Below are 17277 nucleotides of genomic sequence, written 5' to 3'. Positions count from 1 at the left end.
AAAAAAAAAAAAAAAAAAACAGATGTATCAAATGACAAAACTCCACTTTAAAGTACCTAGTGGACAATGAAACTTTGTTTGAAATATGTATAATATATAACACGCTTATAAATTTCATTCTATATTTTACAATATCAAGAAAACAATATGAAGTAGACATAATAAAGTGTCTTAATATCTCAACATTGACTTATGTCAAAGCAGAAAAGCAATAACACTACAAACCAATTAATATCACTATGTATAATGAAAGCGGGTGCTAACTTGCAAGTTGCCACCACTGCACTTAAAATTTTCATTTTTCATATTTGAGTTTTCCATTTTTAACTTTCACACCCTTTGTGTTTCTATAACTTAAAATTGCCCCCCTTGAAATGTCTGACCAAATTGCCAACCAGACGATGCGACGTTGTAGCTAGTGATGGTTCTTCCATCGCTAGTTGTGACTTGAAAAGAAAGACTTTGTCCGTTAAGATATGAGTTGCTTTGCCAGTTTTGCCCCCAGTTCCGTGACATCGGTTGCCACCCTGTCTTCGATCCTTTGATTGAGACTGCGTGTACATCTCCTGCACCTCCCACGTTTGTAACTAATACCAAGTTGAAGTATGAGTGACCGTTGATTGTAAATCTCACTCCTCCCTTCTTCATGCAAGGCACCCTATATAAAAACATTGCAAACAAGTCAATCACACGATTGAGAAAAGATATTTATACGTTGTTTTTTTTCACTAAATGAACTTCCAATCTTTTGTTCCTATTTTTCTTTCTATATGTTTAAGATGATGAAAAATATACAAATTTAACATCCAAATCAAATTTAAACTAAATTAAATAACACTTGTCACCATATAAAATAGATAGGAAGATAACAAACACAAAAAGTAAAAAAAATATTTAATTTCTCATGAAATTAATATGGATAAAACTTAATTTAGTAAGTTATGTACAACTATTTATTATCCAATGCTCAAAAGTATACATTAATAGAAAAAGCAAGGAAAAAAGGGCTTCCCAATAAGTGAACACATTTTTACAAATTTACCCTAATTTTTATATTTTCTTTCCATTTCTAAAAATATGACGTAATGTTCTAAAAAATAAATTCTCTATCTAGATAACCTTAATGCTTTGGTCCCATGAAGTTGTATACCCTTTTATAACTTTAACTTTAACTTATTTTTCTTTCTATACATGTTCTAAAAAGGTTACCTTTGGAATGCAACAGGCACAATACCAGCTCGATATTGCGCTATTTGCAAGAAAGCAGGCTCAGCCAAATCAAAGTGTTGGAGAGGGGGGTTGCACCAACCACCATTATCGTTAGATTGAGCAGGGTTCGGTGGACAAAAATTGGTCGCAGTCACAATTATGCTACCAGGTAAGCACCACCTAGGGTCATCATTACATCTCATTTCATAACAAGATCCACAACTCAAACCATTGTTAAAAAGAGCAGTGCTCAATGCTGCAGTATTGGTCCCATATCCTTGGCTATATAAATTCCCATAACCACAAGCACCCCCTATAACAAATATGGACATGTTAAGTTAGATAACAAGAAGTGAAATTGAAGTGTAGATTGTTTGAATGAAAAAGTCAAAAAGATATGTATGTAAATATACCCATTGTGCCCGAAGCGTCTCCTCCTCCATAAAAGGTGGCATGACCATTTTGCCAATTTCCATAAACAAGAGTGAAGAAGAAGGAAATAAGGAGAGCAAGAATTGTTATTTGTGAAGAAGTCATTGGAAGAGTCTTGGGGGTTTTGAGAAATTGAGCAAATGAAGATATAGTTATATAGGGGGATTGAAGTGTAGGGAGGGAAAGGTTTTGGTTGTGAAAAAGTGTTTGAATGGGAAAGTGACAATTATAGCAAAGGGTGAGGCTAGTGTAATTCCTGTTAATATTATTTGAATAATTAAATTGGAAGAGATTGGATAATAGCGAAAGATGTAATGGAACATGCACTTGTTTGTTAAACCTAAGTAGGTCCTTACAACGCACATGCATTTCCTCTACTTGTATCTTTCATTTTCCGTTTAATTAATTAAGACTTGGTTTCATAATATTTTTTATTTTCATGTTTATAGTATAATAAAATAAAATAGAAATAAATTGTAGATGATGTTTGCTTATATTTTCAAAAAAACTGAAACTAATTAAAAAAATTGTAAAGAATAATTATATGAACAATGTTTTTTTGAGAGAACCTCTTTCATATTTAACATTATTACTCCAAGTTACTTCAAAACATGCTACATCTATATTTATAAACAGTATTTTACATTGATAGTTTTATTACAAAAGACTGGATACAAACCGACTAGGTTTTAGTATATTACATAACTACCCAGGAAATTATAATTTTATACATACACGATCACTAAATACAAAAGTAATATTATTAACTATTGTAAATCTTCCAACAATATGTGTCTATACTGGATCCTTATTACCTGCAATAGTTAAACACTGAGAGGGATAAACACTGACGCTTAGCAAGTTCAAAAATAGATACAATATAACGTTATGCCATATATATATATATATATATATATATATATATATATATATATATATATATATATATATATATATATATATATATATAACAGAAGCAAAGAGGAACAAAGAACAACAAAGACATATATGAATCATGTGACAAGCTTTCCATATCAACAAATGATCTGATTCAAAGATTTACAATCAATGAGATACAACAATTTCAACTTGATATACATCAATAAGACTTCAGCCCAAGTGGCACAGAAAATAAACGATTTCTGAATTAACATTTTGCTAGAATTTACAGGCTTTCAACCCTATCCAACATTCTGCCAGTGCCAAAGTGATGCTTACTCATTCACTTCATGGTCAAAGGCTACATACCAATACCCAAGTGATGCTTAGTCATTCACTTCGTGGTCAAAGGTATAGCTCATTATCATAATAACACGGGAAAGCATATTGCACACATAATACATAACATACAATTGTTCCTATAATTTGAACTCACCGTGAAATAACCGGAGGTTAAAATAGTAAATTAGGCAGCACTTCGTTTCTATAATTAGTTTTCTTCGATGAAAACCGGGAGCTTTATTGAAAACGGGGCCTTGCGAGGGTTGAGCGTCAAACCGAAAAGATAAATTTCTCGGGGTCTTCGGACACTTCGGGACGTTTTTCAGGTGTTAGATATGATCCCAGGGCTTCGGGGGTTGTAAAATAGCTTAAAAGAGGGTGTAAGGTGTAAAAAGTGTGAATTTTCCAACCAAAACCGACAGGGTTTGCACCTCCCTTATATAGGTGTGAGGCTCAGATCCGAAGGAAGGAGGAGAAGCCACGCGCAAGCTTCGCAGGCGAGGGGGAGGGCACACGTCGGAGGCTCGTAGGCGAGACGTGGCTCGCTTCGGGCACGCCACAGATGCGACACGCGTCAGAACCTGCTTGGGCTGCGCTTCAGATGAGTCATCGGGTCGGACACGAGGCAGGCTCGCGAGGAATGGGGCGACGTTGCCGAACTCGGGCCATGCACATGCGAAAATTCTCGGATTTCGTGCCCAAATCTTCAAAAATTCATAACTTTCGCATACGAGCTCCATTTTTGACGTTCTTTATATGTACGCGTAGGCGAGATTATACTCTACAACTTTCGTTTAGACTCCTTCGGCTAATTATGACTTTATTTTTAATATTATTATTTTTAACAGACTAGGATAGGAAAATCCATTAAAAATTCATAACTTTTTCATCCGACGTCCGTTTTCGTCTATCTTTTTACCGTTGTACTACTATTGACGAGACATTCGATTCTCGTTTAGGTTGTGTTGGCTACAAATCACTCGATCTTTATTTCGAGTTTTTAGTTGTATACTGCTATAATGAACTTAGAAAAATGATAACTTCCTCATAGGAAGTCAGATTTGAATGTTCTTTTTATGAAAATTCTCGGTTTAACGAATAGTACAACTTTCATTTAGATCACTAAAGCTAAAAAGTAGTTTATCGAAAACTCACTTTTTACACTAAATAGTGTTTTGACGGTTTTGTCGGGGATCTTCGATTGGTTATAACTTCTTCATTATAACTCGCATTTCGATGAGGTTTTCGCCTAAATGTTTCTAACGAAATAATCTAAAACTTTCAATAACATTATTTTTATTTATTTCCAACTTTATATTTTCATTAATTTCGATATTTGACTTTTGTTTGGAATCTCATAAGACTTCCAATACTTCCCAAATGATTCTAAACATAGTTTTACTTTAATTCTTCATAAAACTATCTTGTTAGAACTCAATACTCAAAATCATAAATTATTTAATAATATTCATCTTTAAACAAAACATGATAACTGAACGTGCATGTTACATTTTTCCAATATTAAAGTATGTTTGGCAACAAGTTTTTAATAGTTTTTAACAACTTTTATAATTAAAAAAAATTGAAATTTTTTTTTGGGTACAAGTTGATTTTTTTTATTTTAAAACATTAAATTATAATCTAAAAATTATTTTAAATAGTTGTTGAGAGCTTTTTGAAACTTTCCAACACTTCCCTCAAGTGCTCCTCGTGCTTCTACTGAGTCTTGGAATATACTAAGATATCATCAATAAATACAATTACAGACTGATCCAGCATCGGCCTGTATACACGGTTCATGAGATCCATGAATGCGATTGGAGCATTGATTAGCTCAAAAGGCATTACCACGAACTCGTAATGACCATAACGAGTCAGGAAGGCTTTCTTCTGCACATCTTCATCCCTAACCATCATCTGGTGATAACCCCATCGCAAATCAATATTAGAGAACCAATATGCACCCTCAAGCTGGTAAAAAAGATCATCAATCATCGGAAGTGGATAACGGTTCTTTAGCGTTACCTTATTGAACTCCCAGTTGTCAATGCACATAGGATGAGACCCATCCTTCTTCTTCACTAACAAGATCGGTGCTCCCCATGGTGAACTGCTTGGTCGAATGAATCCCTTATCTAACAACTCCTGCAGCTGTGTAGACAACTCCTACATCTCGGGAGGAGCCAACCGATACGATGCTTTGGCTATCACAGCCGCACATGGAACCAAATCAATCCTGAACTCAACCTGCCTCTCCGGAGGCACCCCAGGAAAATCCTCTGGAAACACATCGGGATAATCACGTACAATCGATACATCATCCACGTTCGCCTTACCCTTATCCCGGGTATCCATAACATAGGCGACAAATCCTGAACAACTCTGCTAAAAATAACGTCTAGCCCTCGCTGTTGAACACAACATCGATCCAATCTGAGCTCTTTCCCCCTGAACCACCAACTCTCCCCCACTTGGGGTTCGAGTCTGTAACACCGTAAAAATTTAAACAATTTTTCGCATTTTTAAAAACCATATAATTTCATTCACATCCACATTTTAAAACATTGTATCATCATTATCTTAATACAAAACCCCAAGATCAAAACATATAAACTCCAGTGTGTGTGTGTACGAGTCATGCCGGCGTCTTCCCGCGATCATCGCTGGTACCTGAAACACAACACATTACACTGTAAGCATAATTGCTTAGTGAGTTCCCCAAAATACCACTCTAACACATAATAGCCACTCAAGGCTATAACTCTGTTGACCCTCTGGTCAATGTGTCTCAGTGGAACCTTCCGGTCCCAACTCTCTATGGGCCCTCTGGCCCTAACTCTATGGACCCATTGGTCCTACTCTGTATACTCCGAATCATGCATATCACATATCACAATACAACACATAAATAACATGCAAATATAATGGCACATAACTCTAGAATACACTGTCACATATCTCTGTACCACACTAGGTAAAGTATAGTGAGAAGACTCACCTCAGATGTCTCGGTAAATGTCTGACTCGGTAGAAATACGATCTAGCCTCCGCCTAATCACATAAAGTAAATATTCTCATAAATATAACTCTCGGGACTAGACTCAACCCTCTCTTGGCACCCTCAGAAGGTAAAAGACTATTTTACCCCTCTTAAGGCTTAAAGGCCACATTGTTGACCAGATCCTAAAGTCAACAGAAGTCAATGGTCAAACTTTGACTCGACTCGTCGAGTGCACTTGGGCGACTCGACGAGTCTACACGTGTCCACTAACTCTCCAGTCTCGCTTGGCACGTCGAGTCCTTCCCCTTGCTCGACGAGTCACACCTGGCATGAATCGCGGGGCCACCCCGACTCAACTCGCCGAGTCTCAAGATCAACTCGGCGAGTTCCGCTTTGAACTCCAGTCCTCTAATCCCCCTCTGACTCACTGAGTTATGCCCCCAACTCGGCAAGTCCACTCACTGAGTGATTTACGGGAAACCCTAACCCTACTCGCCGAGTCTGCCCTTGGACTCGGCGAGTTCATGCCATGCACGAACTCAAATGGCCTCCTGAGGTCAGATCTGTTCCTTGGATCCATAGATCTGAACTTCCCAAGCCTGATAAACACGTAAAGTTCAAATCTTGACATTCATGGGACGTCTAGGAGGCTTCACTAGGTGATTTAGCCCCAAAAATAACATCCTTAGCTCAACACCTCCATAGCTCAACATAAAGCAAGCTGAGATAAGCTCTTTAGACCACTATGGGTCCAGATCTGAAGTCTCAAAGTGAATAGGGGCCATATTCTCACAATTTCTTCCAATAAAGGTCATAAAACTCTACATCTATGGATTCCTTCAACAAAACAGATAAAAGGGGCGATATAATACCTCAAGGATGAAGTCTCTTGCTCGAAATCCACAGATGCACAACCTCGTTGGCCTCCTCTAAGCTGGAAACACCTTCTTCTTGCAAGAATCAACCACAAAGATCAAGAAATGGCTCCTATCCTCTCACAAACGCTCTAGCTCCTTTAGGGTTTGGTAGCCGCAAATAACGGCCCTAAGAGCCTTTAAATAGGTCCCAAACCTTGGAAATTAGGGTTTCATTAAACAGCGTGGACTCGCCAAGTCCAATCATGAACTCGCCGAGTCCAGTCATGAACCCGGATAAGAATCTGCGACCCTACTCGGCGAGTCTAAGCACCAACTCGCCGAGTCCCTTCATAACCCCCAAAAATAAAAGAATAAAATAATATACCTGGGAATCCGGATGTTACAATTCTCCCCCACTAGAATCAGAATTCGTCCTCGAAGTCTTACTCTGCAAACAACTCAGGATGTTGCTCCCGCATCTCTCGCTCCGGCTCCCAAGTCAATTCTGACCCTTTCCGATGCTGCCACTAGACCTGCACCAGAGGCACCTCCTTGTTCCTCAGAACCTTGATCTTCCGATCCCTAATCGCCACCGGTCTCCCGACATAGTTCAGGCTCGCATCCACCTGAATATCCTCTAATGGCACCACTGCCGACTCGTCGGGTATACACTTTCTCAGCTGCGACATGTGGAAGGTGTCATGAATCTGACCCAATTCCGCAGGTAGCTCCAATCGGTAGGCTACCCTTCCTACTCTCGTGATCACCCTGAAAGGACCAATATATCGGGGCCCCATCTTTCCTCTCTTCCTGAATCGGATCACTTCTTTCCAAGGAGAGACCTTCAGGAGCACGAAGTCGCCGACCTGAAATTCGAGCTCGGACCGACGCCTGTCCGCATAACTCTACTGGCGACTTTGAGCGGTCAACAACCTCTTTCTGACCTGTTGTATCTGCTCTGTCGTCTGAAGCACGATCTCCGTACTACCCATCACACGCTGCCCTACCTCTCCCCAGCAAATGGGGGCCCGACACCTCCTCCCATACAACATCTCAAAGGGTGGCATACCAATGCTCGAATGATGGCTGTTGTTGTAGGAAAACTCTGCCAAGGGAAAGTACATGTCCCAACTCCCGCCGGAATCCAACACATATGCTCGGAGAACGTCCTCGAGCGTCTGAATCGTCCGCTCACTCTGCCTGTCAGTCTGTGGGTGGTATGCGGTACTAAAATGCAGCCTTGTACCCAATTCCTCATGAAATTTCTTCCAGAATCTGGAAGTGAAACGCACATCTCGATCTGAGACAATCGAGATCGGCACCCCATGCCGCGATACCACCTCTCTCACATACATCTCTACCAACCTCTCCGCGGAAGAGCTCTCACTGATAGCAAGGAAATAAGCGCTCTTCGTCAACCTGTCCACAATCACCCAAATTGCATCGACACCTCTCGCAGTCCTCAGCAATTTGGTAATGAAATCCATGGTAATCTGTTCCCATTTCCACTCGGGAATCTCTAACGGATGCAACTTACCATGTGGACGCTGGTGCTCGGCCTTAACCCTGCGACAGGTCAAGCATCTCTCTACAAACCATGCGACATCCCTCTTTATACAAGGCCACCAATACTCCCTCTTCAGGTCCAAATACATCTTAGTGGCACCGGGATGGATCGAGAACTTCGATCGATGAGCCTCTTCCATCAAAATGGTATGCGTCCCGCCCACAAATGGTACCCATATCCGACCCTGAAATGTCATAAGCCCCCGACTATCGGTAACAAACTCCGATACCATCCCGACAACCCGCTCTCTTTTCTGGATTTCTGGTCTCACGGCCTCAGCCTGGGCCCCACGAATGGTGTCCAACACCGAAGTCATCACTGTCAATCTCAAACAAACATTTCGCATCGGGGTGCCCTCCGCCCTACGGCTCAGTGCATCGGCTACAACATTAGCCTTGCCCGGGTGGTACAGGATCTCACAATCGTAATCCTTCACCACATCCAACCATCTCCTCTGGCACATATTCAGGTTGGGCTGATCCATTAGATACTTCAGGATCTTGTGGTCCGTGTATATGGTACACCGAACCCCATACAGATAGTGACACCAGATCTTAAGGGCGAACACCACTTGCCCCAACTCCAGATCGTGGGTGGGATACCTCATCTCATGAGGCTTCAGCTGCCTCGATGCGTATGCTATCACATGACCCCTCTGCATAAGCACCGCTCCCAACCCCGATATCGACGCGTCACAATACACTACGAAGTCCTCCATCCCCTCCGGAAGGGCTAACACCGGGGCTTCGCATAGTCTCTGGCGAAGTGTTTCGAAGGAGGCCTGCTGCTCTAGACCCCATGAAAAAACAACACCCTTCCGGGTCAACTTGGTGAGTGGCACGGTGATCTTGGAGAAATCCCTGATAAATCTCCGATAATAACCAGCCAACCCTAGGAAACTCCTGATCTCGGTAGGTGACCTCTGTTGGAGTAGTGTCTAAGCCCGTAACCATATTTGGTAAATATTTGACCCAGTTGTGCATGGTCCTTTTGGGTTGTCTTCACTAAAGCAACTTGACTGGAGAAATAAATAGAGAAAGAGGTTATTATGATTTATTAATATGTTATAATAATAATATATTAAAGGAAAAATCATATTTGTTTAATTAATATTGGTCAATAATTAATTAGGAATTAATTTTGTGATCAATTGTAATTAATTAAACTAGAGGGGCTGAATTGTAATTATGTGATAGTTGCAAAATAGGGCAATGGTTATCCTTATTAAAGGATGGACGAATTCAAGGATAAGAATATCCTTAAAATCGTCCAAGGTCCAAGAGATAAGGGTTTTCAAGGCTTATCTTGTGGTTGCTTGGTGGGCAAGTAACTGGATAAGGATAAGGACTGAAACCCTAATCCCAACCCTATATAAAGACCCCTAAGGCCTTAGGATTTCGTCCACTTGATCCCTAGAGCATCTAAGGACGATTTCTACCTCCTCCCTTCTCTCTCTATAGCCTCTCCAATTGCTTGTGGTGTTTGTGAGCCATTAGAGGCACTACACTTGTGGTGCTTGTTTTTAAGACTAAGGGTTTGAAGATTTAAGTTGTTATTGCAATATAACAACAAGAGGTATGAGATCTAACCTTATATATGAATTTCGAAAATAGCATGCTACATTAGGGTTTTATCCATGTGTTCATAATGTTGTGTATCTAATAGTGAAAACATAGATCCAAATTAGGGTTGCATGCACACATAGGATTGTTTGTATAAAACCCATCAACCTCGGCACCTCCCAACTCATCACCACCTCAATCTTGGCTGGGTCGACCAATATCCCCTTCTGGTTAACGAGGTGCCCTAGGAACTGAACCTCTCGCAACCAGAAATCACACTTGGAGAATTTGGCATAAAGCCTCTCCGATCTCAGAACTCCGAGGATCTCCCTCAAATGCTCCTCATGCTGCTCTCTGGATCTCGAATACACCAATATGTCGTCGATAAACGCGATCACCGAGCGATCCAACATTGGCCTGCACACTCTATTCATGAGATCCATGAACACCGCCGGTGCATTGGTGAGTCCGAAAGGCATCACCACGAACTCGTAATGCCCATAAAGAGTCCTGAACGCTGTCTTCTGGATGTCCTCATCTCGCACCCTCACCTAATGATATCTAGACCTCAAATCAATCTTGGAGAACTAAGATGCTCCCTGCAACTGATCGAACAAATCGTCGATCCTCGGCAACGCGTAGCGGTTCTTGAGCGTTAGCTTGTTCAACTCCCGGTAATCAATGCACATCTGGTGTGAACCATCCTTCTTCTTGACAAAAAGGATAGGCGCTCCCCATGGCGAACTGCTCGGCCGAATAAACCCCTTCCCCAGCAGCTCCTGAAGCTGCGAGGATAACTCCTGCATCTCTGGAGGCGCAAGGCGATAATGCGCCTTGGCGATAGGTGCAGCCCCCGAAACCAAATCGATACTGAACTCTACCTGCCTCTCGGGAGGCACACCCGACAATTCTTCTGGGAATACATCCGGAAACTCACGCACTATCGGGACCTCATTTACTGACCTCGGTCTCTCTGAATCAACCCTCGCATCCATCACATATGCTACAAATCCCCAACAACCCTGCTGTAGACTCTGTCTCGCTCTGGCGGCCGAACAAAACGCTGACCCAGAACGTGTACTGTCTCCGTACACCGTAAGAACTCCCCCACTAGGGTCTCGTATAGTCACCAGTTGTCTCTCGCAGTCGATGACCGCTCCAACTTTACTCAACCAGTCCATGCCCACGATGACACAGACATCCCCCATCGCAATCGGAACTAAATCAATCGGGAACTCAACGCCGAAAATCTCGAGTACACATCCTCAAATCACTTCGGCGGCATACACCGTCCTCTCGTCAGCTATGGAAACTCTCAGAGGTTGACTCAACGTCTCTCGGCTAATACTGATGTGCTGACTAAAATCCAAAGATACAAAAGACCGACTCGCACCCGAGTCAAATAACACCAAGGCAGGTACAGAATTCACAAGAAAAGTACCTACGCATAACATAAAATAAACACAATATCTCAACATCAAAATAAGTACAAGAAAGGATACATACCAACCATGACATCGGGCGCCGCGCGGACCTCCTCCGCAGTCAACTGAAAGGCTCTCCCTCATGCCTTTGGTACCTCGGCCTTCACTGGCCGGCTCTCAGTAGCTCTGATAGCGGCAGGGGAAGATCCGTAAGGTGCTCCCTGGGCTGTCCCTCGCAACTGTGGACACTCTGCCTTGCGGTGTCTTGTCTGGTTGCAGTGAAAGCATACTGCAAACCCCTTGGGGCAATCCTTGGCCATATGCCCCTCCTTGCCACATTTGTAGCAAGATCCCGCTCTGCACACCCCATCGTGGCTCTTGCCGCACTTGCCACAAGTGCGGACCTTCTGACTCCCATATCTCGAATCAGCGGGCTTGGCCCGCTTGGCTGCCGGCTGAGATTGCGCCGGTCGTCGATCCCTCCCCTGAGACTCAACCTCCTCCCTAGCCTGGGTCTCCAGCTCTATGTCCCTCTTTCGGGCATTTGCCTGAAGCTCAGCAAATGTCTGATACGTCGAGTTCGCCACGAACTCCCGTATATCCCTCCTCAAAATGCTCAGATATCGGCTCATATGTGCCTGCTCAGAGGACACGTGCTCTGGGCAGAACATCGCCCGCTCATGGAACATCCTCGTAATCACTGTGACAGACTTAGTACCCTACTTGAGGGTCAGAAACTCCTGGGCCAAACGCTCCCTCTCCACCTGGGGAACGTACTCATCTCAGAACATAGCAGTGAACCTCTCCCAAGTCACTGCAGCAAGCTCAACAGGCGAATAATGTGCCGTCACAAACTTCCACCAGTCCTTCGCTCCCAAGCGAAGCTGGTTCAACGCGAACCGGACTCTCAAATGCTCTGGAGATGAGCAGGTGAAGAAACACCTCTGGTGGTTTTGTGTTGCTGAACTCCTGGAACAGCAACGCACCACCACCCTGCGGTCTAGCCGCAGCTACAACTGCAGTGGCCGCAGCAATAGCAGCATCAGAGAGAGCAACGTATCTCTCGTCAAATGTCTCTATCAGGGTGGTCTTGATAGACCCGAACATCTCTGGGATCTCAGCGCGGATGGCAGCAACCACTTCATCATGAATCATCTGGCGGAGCTCCTCGTCGCTCACACCCCCTCCACTAGTCCCTGGTCTGTGGCGCATCCCCACCATGATGCCTTTCTGAAATACAACACAAGATATCAAAGACTCGCTCAGGCGTACACACACTCGATACCCCAATCCTACTTGGTCTATGGTACCCTAAGGATTCTTACTTGGGTTGCGCACTGACCCGATGCCTTTGGTAGTACGGGCCCAATACTACCGGCCACACCGCCTCAGCATTCATCCCAAGTCCTCCTCCCAGAGCCCCAAATTCCAAGCACTCTACTTTCTTAAATAATATGCTACTCGCTAGCTGATCTCTCATAAGCTCCTCGCTGCTATCTAAACACTCTCAAGCATCCGTAGCAGCAAAACTCCTAGACTAAGGCATCATATATATCAGGCCACTCTAGTCCTAATAAGGATACCTATTCTACTCTATCATGCATAATATAGCTCATCGTAACATAATATATCTCATAACACTTATTACAAGGGTATTTTGGGAAATCAGCGTTCGGGCGCTGGCTGATCGTACACACGGCTCTGCTCTGTTTGTCTCAAAACTCTTTTTACTCTTTTTTTTTAAATTACTTTTATTATCAAAATTTTTCCTCAAATCCTTAGTTTGTGTTCAGATACGCCCGAAGATGCATCTGAATCCCTCAAACCAAGGCTCTGATACCAACTTGTAACACCGTAAAAATTTAAACAATTTTTCGCATTTTTAAAAAACATATAATTTCATTCACATCCACATTTTAAAACATTGTATCATCATTATCTTAATACAAAACCCCAAGATCAAAACATATGAACTAAAGTGTACGTGTGTACGAGTCATGCCAGCGCCTTCCCGCGATCATCGTTGGTACCTGAAACACAACACATAACACTGTAAGCATAATTGCTTAGTGAGTTCCCCAAAATACCACTCTAACACATACTAGCCACTCAAGGCTATAACTCTGTTGACCCTCTAGTCAATGTGTCTCAGTGGAACCTTCCGGTCCCAACTCTCTATGGGCCCTCTGGCCCTAACTCTATGGACCCATTGGTCCTACTCTGTATACTCTGAATCATGCATATCACATATCACAATACAACACATAAATAACATGCAAATATACTGGCACATAACTCTAGAATACACTGTCATATATCTCTGTACCACACTAGGTAAAGTATAGTGAGAAGACTCACCTCAGATGTCTCGGTAAATGTCTGACTCAGTAGAAATACGATCTAGCCTCCGCCTAATCACATAAAGTAAATATTCTCATAAATATAACTCTCGGGACTAGACTCAACCCTCTCTTGGCACCCTCAGAAGGTAAAATACCATTTTACCCCTCTTAAGGCTCAAAGGCCACATTGTTGACCAGATCCTAAAGTCAACAGAAGTCAATGGTCAAACTTTGACCCGACTCGTCGAGTGCACTTGGGCGACTCGACGAGGCTACACGTGTCCACTAACTCTCTAGTCTCGCTTGGCACGTCGAGTCCCTCCCCTTGCTCGATGAGTCACACCTGACATGAATCGCGGGGCCACCCCGACTCAACTCGCCGAGTCTCAAGATCAACTTGGCGAGTTCCGCTTTGAACTCCAGTCCACTAATCCCCCTATGACTTACTGAGTTATGCCCCCAACTCGGCAAGTCCACTCACTGAGTGATTTACGGGAAAACCTAACCCTACTCGCCGAGTCTTCCCTTGGACTCGGCAAGTTCATGCCATGCACGAACTCAAATGGTCTCTTGAGGTCAGATCTGTTCCTTGGATCCATAGATCTGACCTTCCCAAGCCTGATAAACACGTAAAGTTCGAATCTTGACACTCATGGGACGTCTAGGAGGCTTCACTAGGTGATTTAGCCCCAAAAGTAACATCCTTAGCTCAACAACTCCATAGCTCAACATAAAGCAAGCTGAGATAAGCTCTTTAGACCACTATGGGTCCAGATCTGAAGTCTCAAAGTGAATAGGGGGCATATTCTCATAATTTCTTCCAATAAAGGTCATAAAACTCTACATCTATGGATTCCTTCAACAAAACAGATAAAAGGGGCGATATAATACCTCAAGGATGAAGTCTCTTTCTCGAAATCCACAGATGCACAACCTCCTTGGCCTCCTCTAAGCTGGAAACACCTTCTTCTTGCAAGAATCAACCACGAAGATCAAGAAATGGCTCCTATCTTGAGATCAATCTCCCTCTCCCTAGCCCTCACTATCATATCCTCTAACGTCTTGCAGCTGGATCAGCTCATAATTTGCATAATATTACTCTTCAACATCTCATGATACCTCGCCTTCTTTATCTCCTTATCCACCACATACTACGGTACCAAAAGTGCCCTCTCTCTAGAAACATCACAGTGATCTCAGCCACCATCTAAGTAGTCTGGCGGAGATCCTGAAACTCTCGTGTCAACCGCTGCACCTCAATCACTGGTGCAAACTCATCCCTGAACCTGGTCAAAAGCATCCCATGTCTTCGTATCAATTGCCTGGTCACCAACTTCGCATCTCACCTCCTCCCATAAATCTCGTGCCCTATCCTTCAGAAGATAGGAAACAAGTCTGACGTTTGCCCCCTCGGGGCAACTGCTGGTGCGGAAGGCATTAGAAACATCAACTAACCACCTCCTGCTCACTATCGGGTCCTTCGCCCCATGATAGTCTGGAGCTCCTCATGCTCAGAAATCCCTGAAGGTCAAAGAATGCACTCCCACCAATGCCACCATCTCAGAATGAAACGAGCACAACCACTTATCCAAAATCTCCAAAATGCCCTCCTTGACCGTAGCAAAGATCATAGGAGTCTGCTCAAGAATGTAACATATAATATAAGACGAAATGAACTCCCACGTCTGATCATTCAACTACTCAGCTCTAGAACCTAAGCCCGAGCTCTCTCCAGCACCAGAACTGCCAACATGTTTTCCCCGTAGAGTCACCATACTAAAAATAGAACATATAAATCGTCAAAATAAGCATCAGAATATATCAAGGGATCACAAACTCTACTAGCTTCCTGGTTTCATTACAACTCTCCTTGACTCGAGTATGGATCCTCTGCTTCCAATAGTACGGTCTCATACTACCTTCCACATCTATTCGTACTTGCCTAAAGGATTGCCTTGAATCCGCCAAGTCACCTTATATCTATACAATCAACCCTCATCAAGACAAGGTTCCAACACTAGATCTCATCCTAGGTTTTCCTAGGGCAAACTCCATACCACTCTTCGCCATCAGCTGTAGAAGGAACTCCCGCTAACTTCCTCTAACTATCTCACAAATACAATTACATATCACCAAAATCAGATAATTCTTCGAATGAGTGGTCTCACACTACAACGGTTGGACTCAAACAAGAACTACATAATAGAGTTAAAACCTAACCTTCTAAAATTATTTAGTTCCCATAATATGTAACTTAGCATATTCGATTACTAGTTAGTTGAAGCTAGTGAGAACTCCTAAAAAGCACAAAGCAAGCAACATTCAAGCATCAAGTAATCAGAACCAAGCATCACCTAATCAGGCCATCCTATCACTGACTGATCAGTACTAGCATGCAAGTCTACAAGCTCATACAATAGGCATATAAAGGCATCACTCCTAGAATTCTATCGTGCAAATATTGAGCAAATCCTTAGCCCTAACTAGCATGTGATTCATAGATTCACTGATTAAATCATATAAGATAACATGTATAGGTATTTTGGGAAAACTTACTAGAGCTCGGTCGATTGCATGCACCACACCCTTTCTTGTTTTAGAAACCCTTTTCTTAAAAATACACTTCTTTTTAAAAAACTTTACCAAATCCTCAGTTTGAGTTCAGACACACCCAAGAGTATGTCCGAATCCTTCAAACCAAGGCTCTGATACCAACTTGTAACGTCCCAAAAATAAGACCCAAAAATTTCATTTTTGATTTAATAAAAACATTAATCCAAACATTGTCATACAACCCCAAAAGATCAAAGTATGTCACTAAATCAAAACATATTAGATTAAATTTCAAAATGCAGAAAAAGGTGGTGTGTGCTCTGCAATCATGTCAGGCTCTTCCCTTTTGATCTTGAAGTGCCTGAAACATAAACTGAAAACCGTAAGCATAAGGCTTACTGAGTTCCCCAAAATACCACGTAACATACATAAATAAATACATAATGGGTCCCACCCATACTCGAATAACAGGCCCCACCCACTGAGTATAACGGGCCCCGATCAAACTCGCATAATGGGCCCCGCCCAACATACAAGTCATATAAGCAAATACACATATAAGAGTCACACAGACATCTAGTATCCTATCCAAGGTTTTGAAAACCGGACCGGAGACCGAACCGGTCGTCTTACTGGTTCGATGGTTCAGGTGGTCCAACCGGTCGGACCGGTCTCAAAAACCGGAAAAACCGGATGATGTCATAATTATATTTAATTATATAAAAAATACAAAAAATGAAAAAATTAAATATTTTTTAAAATTTCCGGTTTTGACCGGTTTTACCGGTTCAACCGGACCGGTTTTTACCGGTTCGACCGGTTTTCACCGGTTCAAACGATTACCGGTTTTTTGGCCTTTAAGAACCGGATCCGGGACCGGTTCCCGGTTGAACCGGTCGAACCGGCCGGTCCGGTCCGGTTTTCAAAACATGGATCCTATCATAACTGATCATGGGCCGGCATTGGTGCCTTAGACCCGCTAAAATGGTGAGGAAAATCACCTCGCACTGTTGAATCTCATAGAAAAATCTTTGGCTGCTGGCCCGCTAAAATCCCTGTGCTATCACAAAATAACATCCCATTAATAATTAGATCCCGACTCACATTAA

At 42.7% G+C, this 17277-nt stretch overlaps 1 protein-coding gene across 1 annotated transcript; it reads right to left on the bottom strand.

Moving 5' to 3' along the window:
* Positions 1-73: 73 nt before the first annotated feature.
* On the bottom strand, positions 74-1836 carry LOC111885349 (expansin-A8). Its single transcript, XM_023881608.3, has 3 exons — positions 1623-1836; positions 1210-1522; positions 74-658 (listed from the first exon to the last, which is right to left on the bottom strand). Exons 1-3 carry the CDS (start codon positions 1744-1746, stop codon positions 355-357), a joined length of 741 nt encoding a protein of 246 aa, XP_023737376.1. The 5' UTR covers positions 1747-1836; the 3' UTR covers positions 74-354.
* Positions 1837-17277: the final 15441 nt, after the last annotated feature.

This window comes from Lactuca sativa, chromosome 9 (assembly GCF_002870075.4).
Source record: "Lactuca sativa cultivar Salinas chromosome 9, Lsat_Salinas_v11, whole genome shotgun sequence".
Lineage (NCBI taxonomy): Eukaryota > Viridiplantae > Streptophyta > Magnoliopsida > Asterales > Asteraceae > Lactuca > Lactuca sativa.
This window is presented reverse-complemented; position numbering and strand designations above follow the sequence as displayed.

Bases quoted from the DNA above. Each gene is read 5' to 3' on its own strand.
- LOC111885349 (XM_023881608.3), bottom strand. From the start codon at position 1,746: ATGACTTCTTCACAAATAACAATTCTTGCTCTCCTTATTTCCTTCTTC. The intron at 1,523-1,622 runs GTATATTTACAT...TATTTGTTATAG, and splicing joins AGACGCTTCGGGCACAATGG to GGGGTGCTTGTGGTTATGGG. The intron at 659-1,209 runs GTAACCTTTTTA...GTTTTTATATAG, and splicing joins GTGCCTGTTGCATTCCAAAG to GGTGCCTTGCATGAAGAAGG.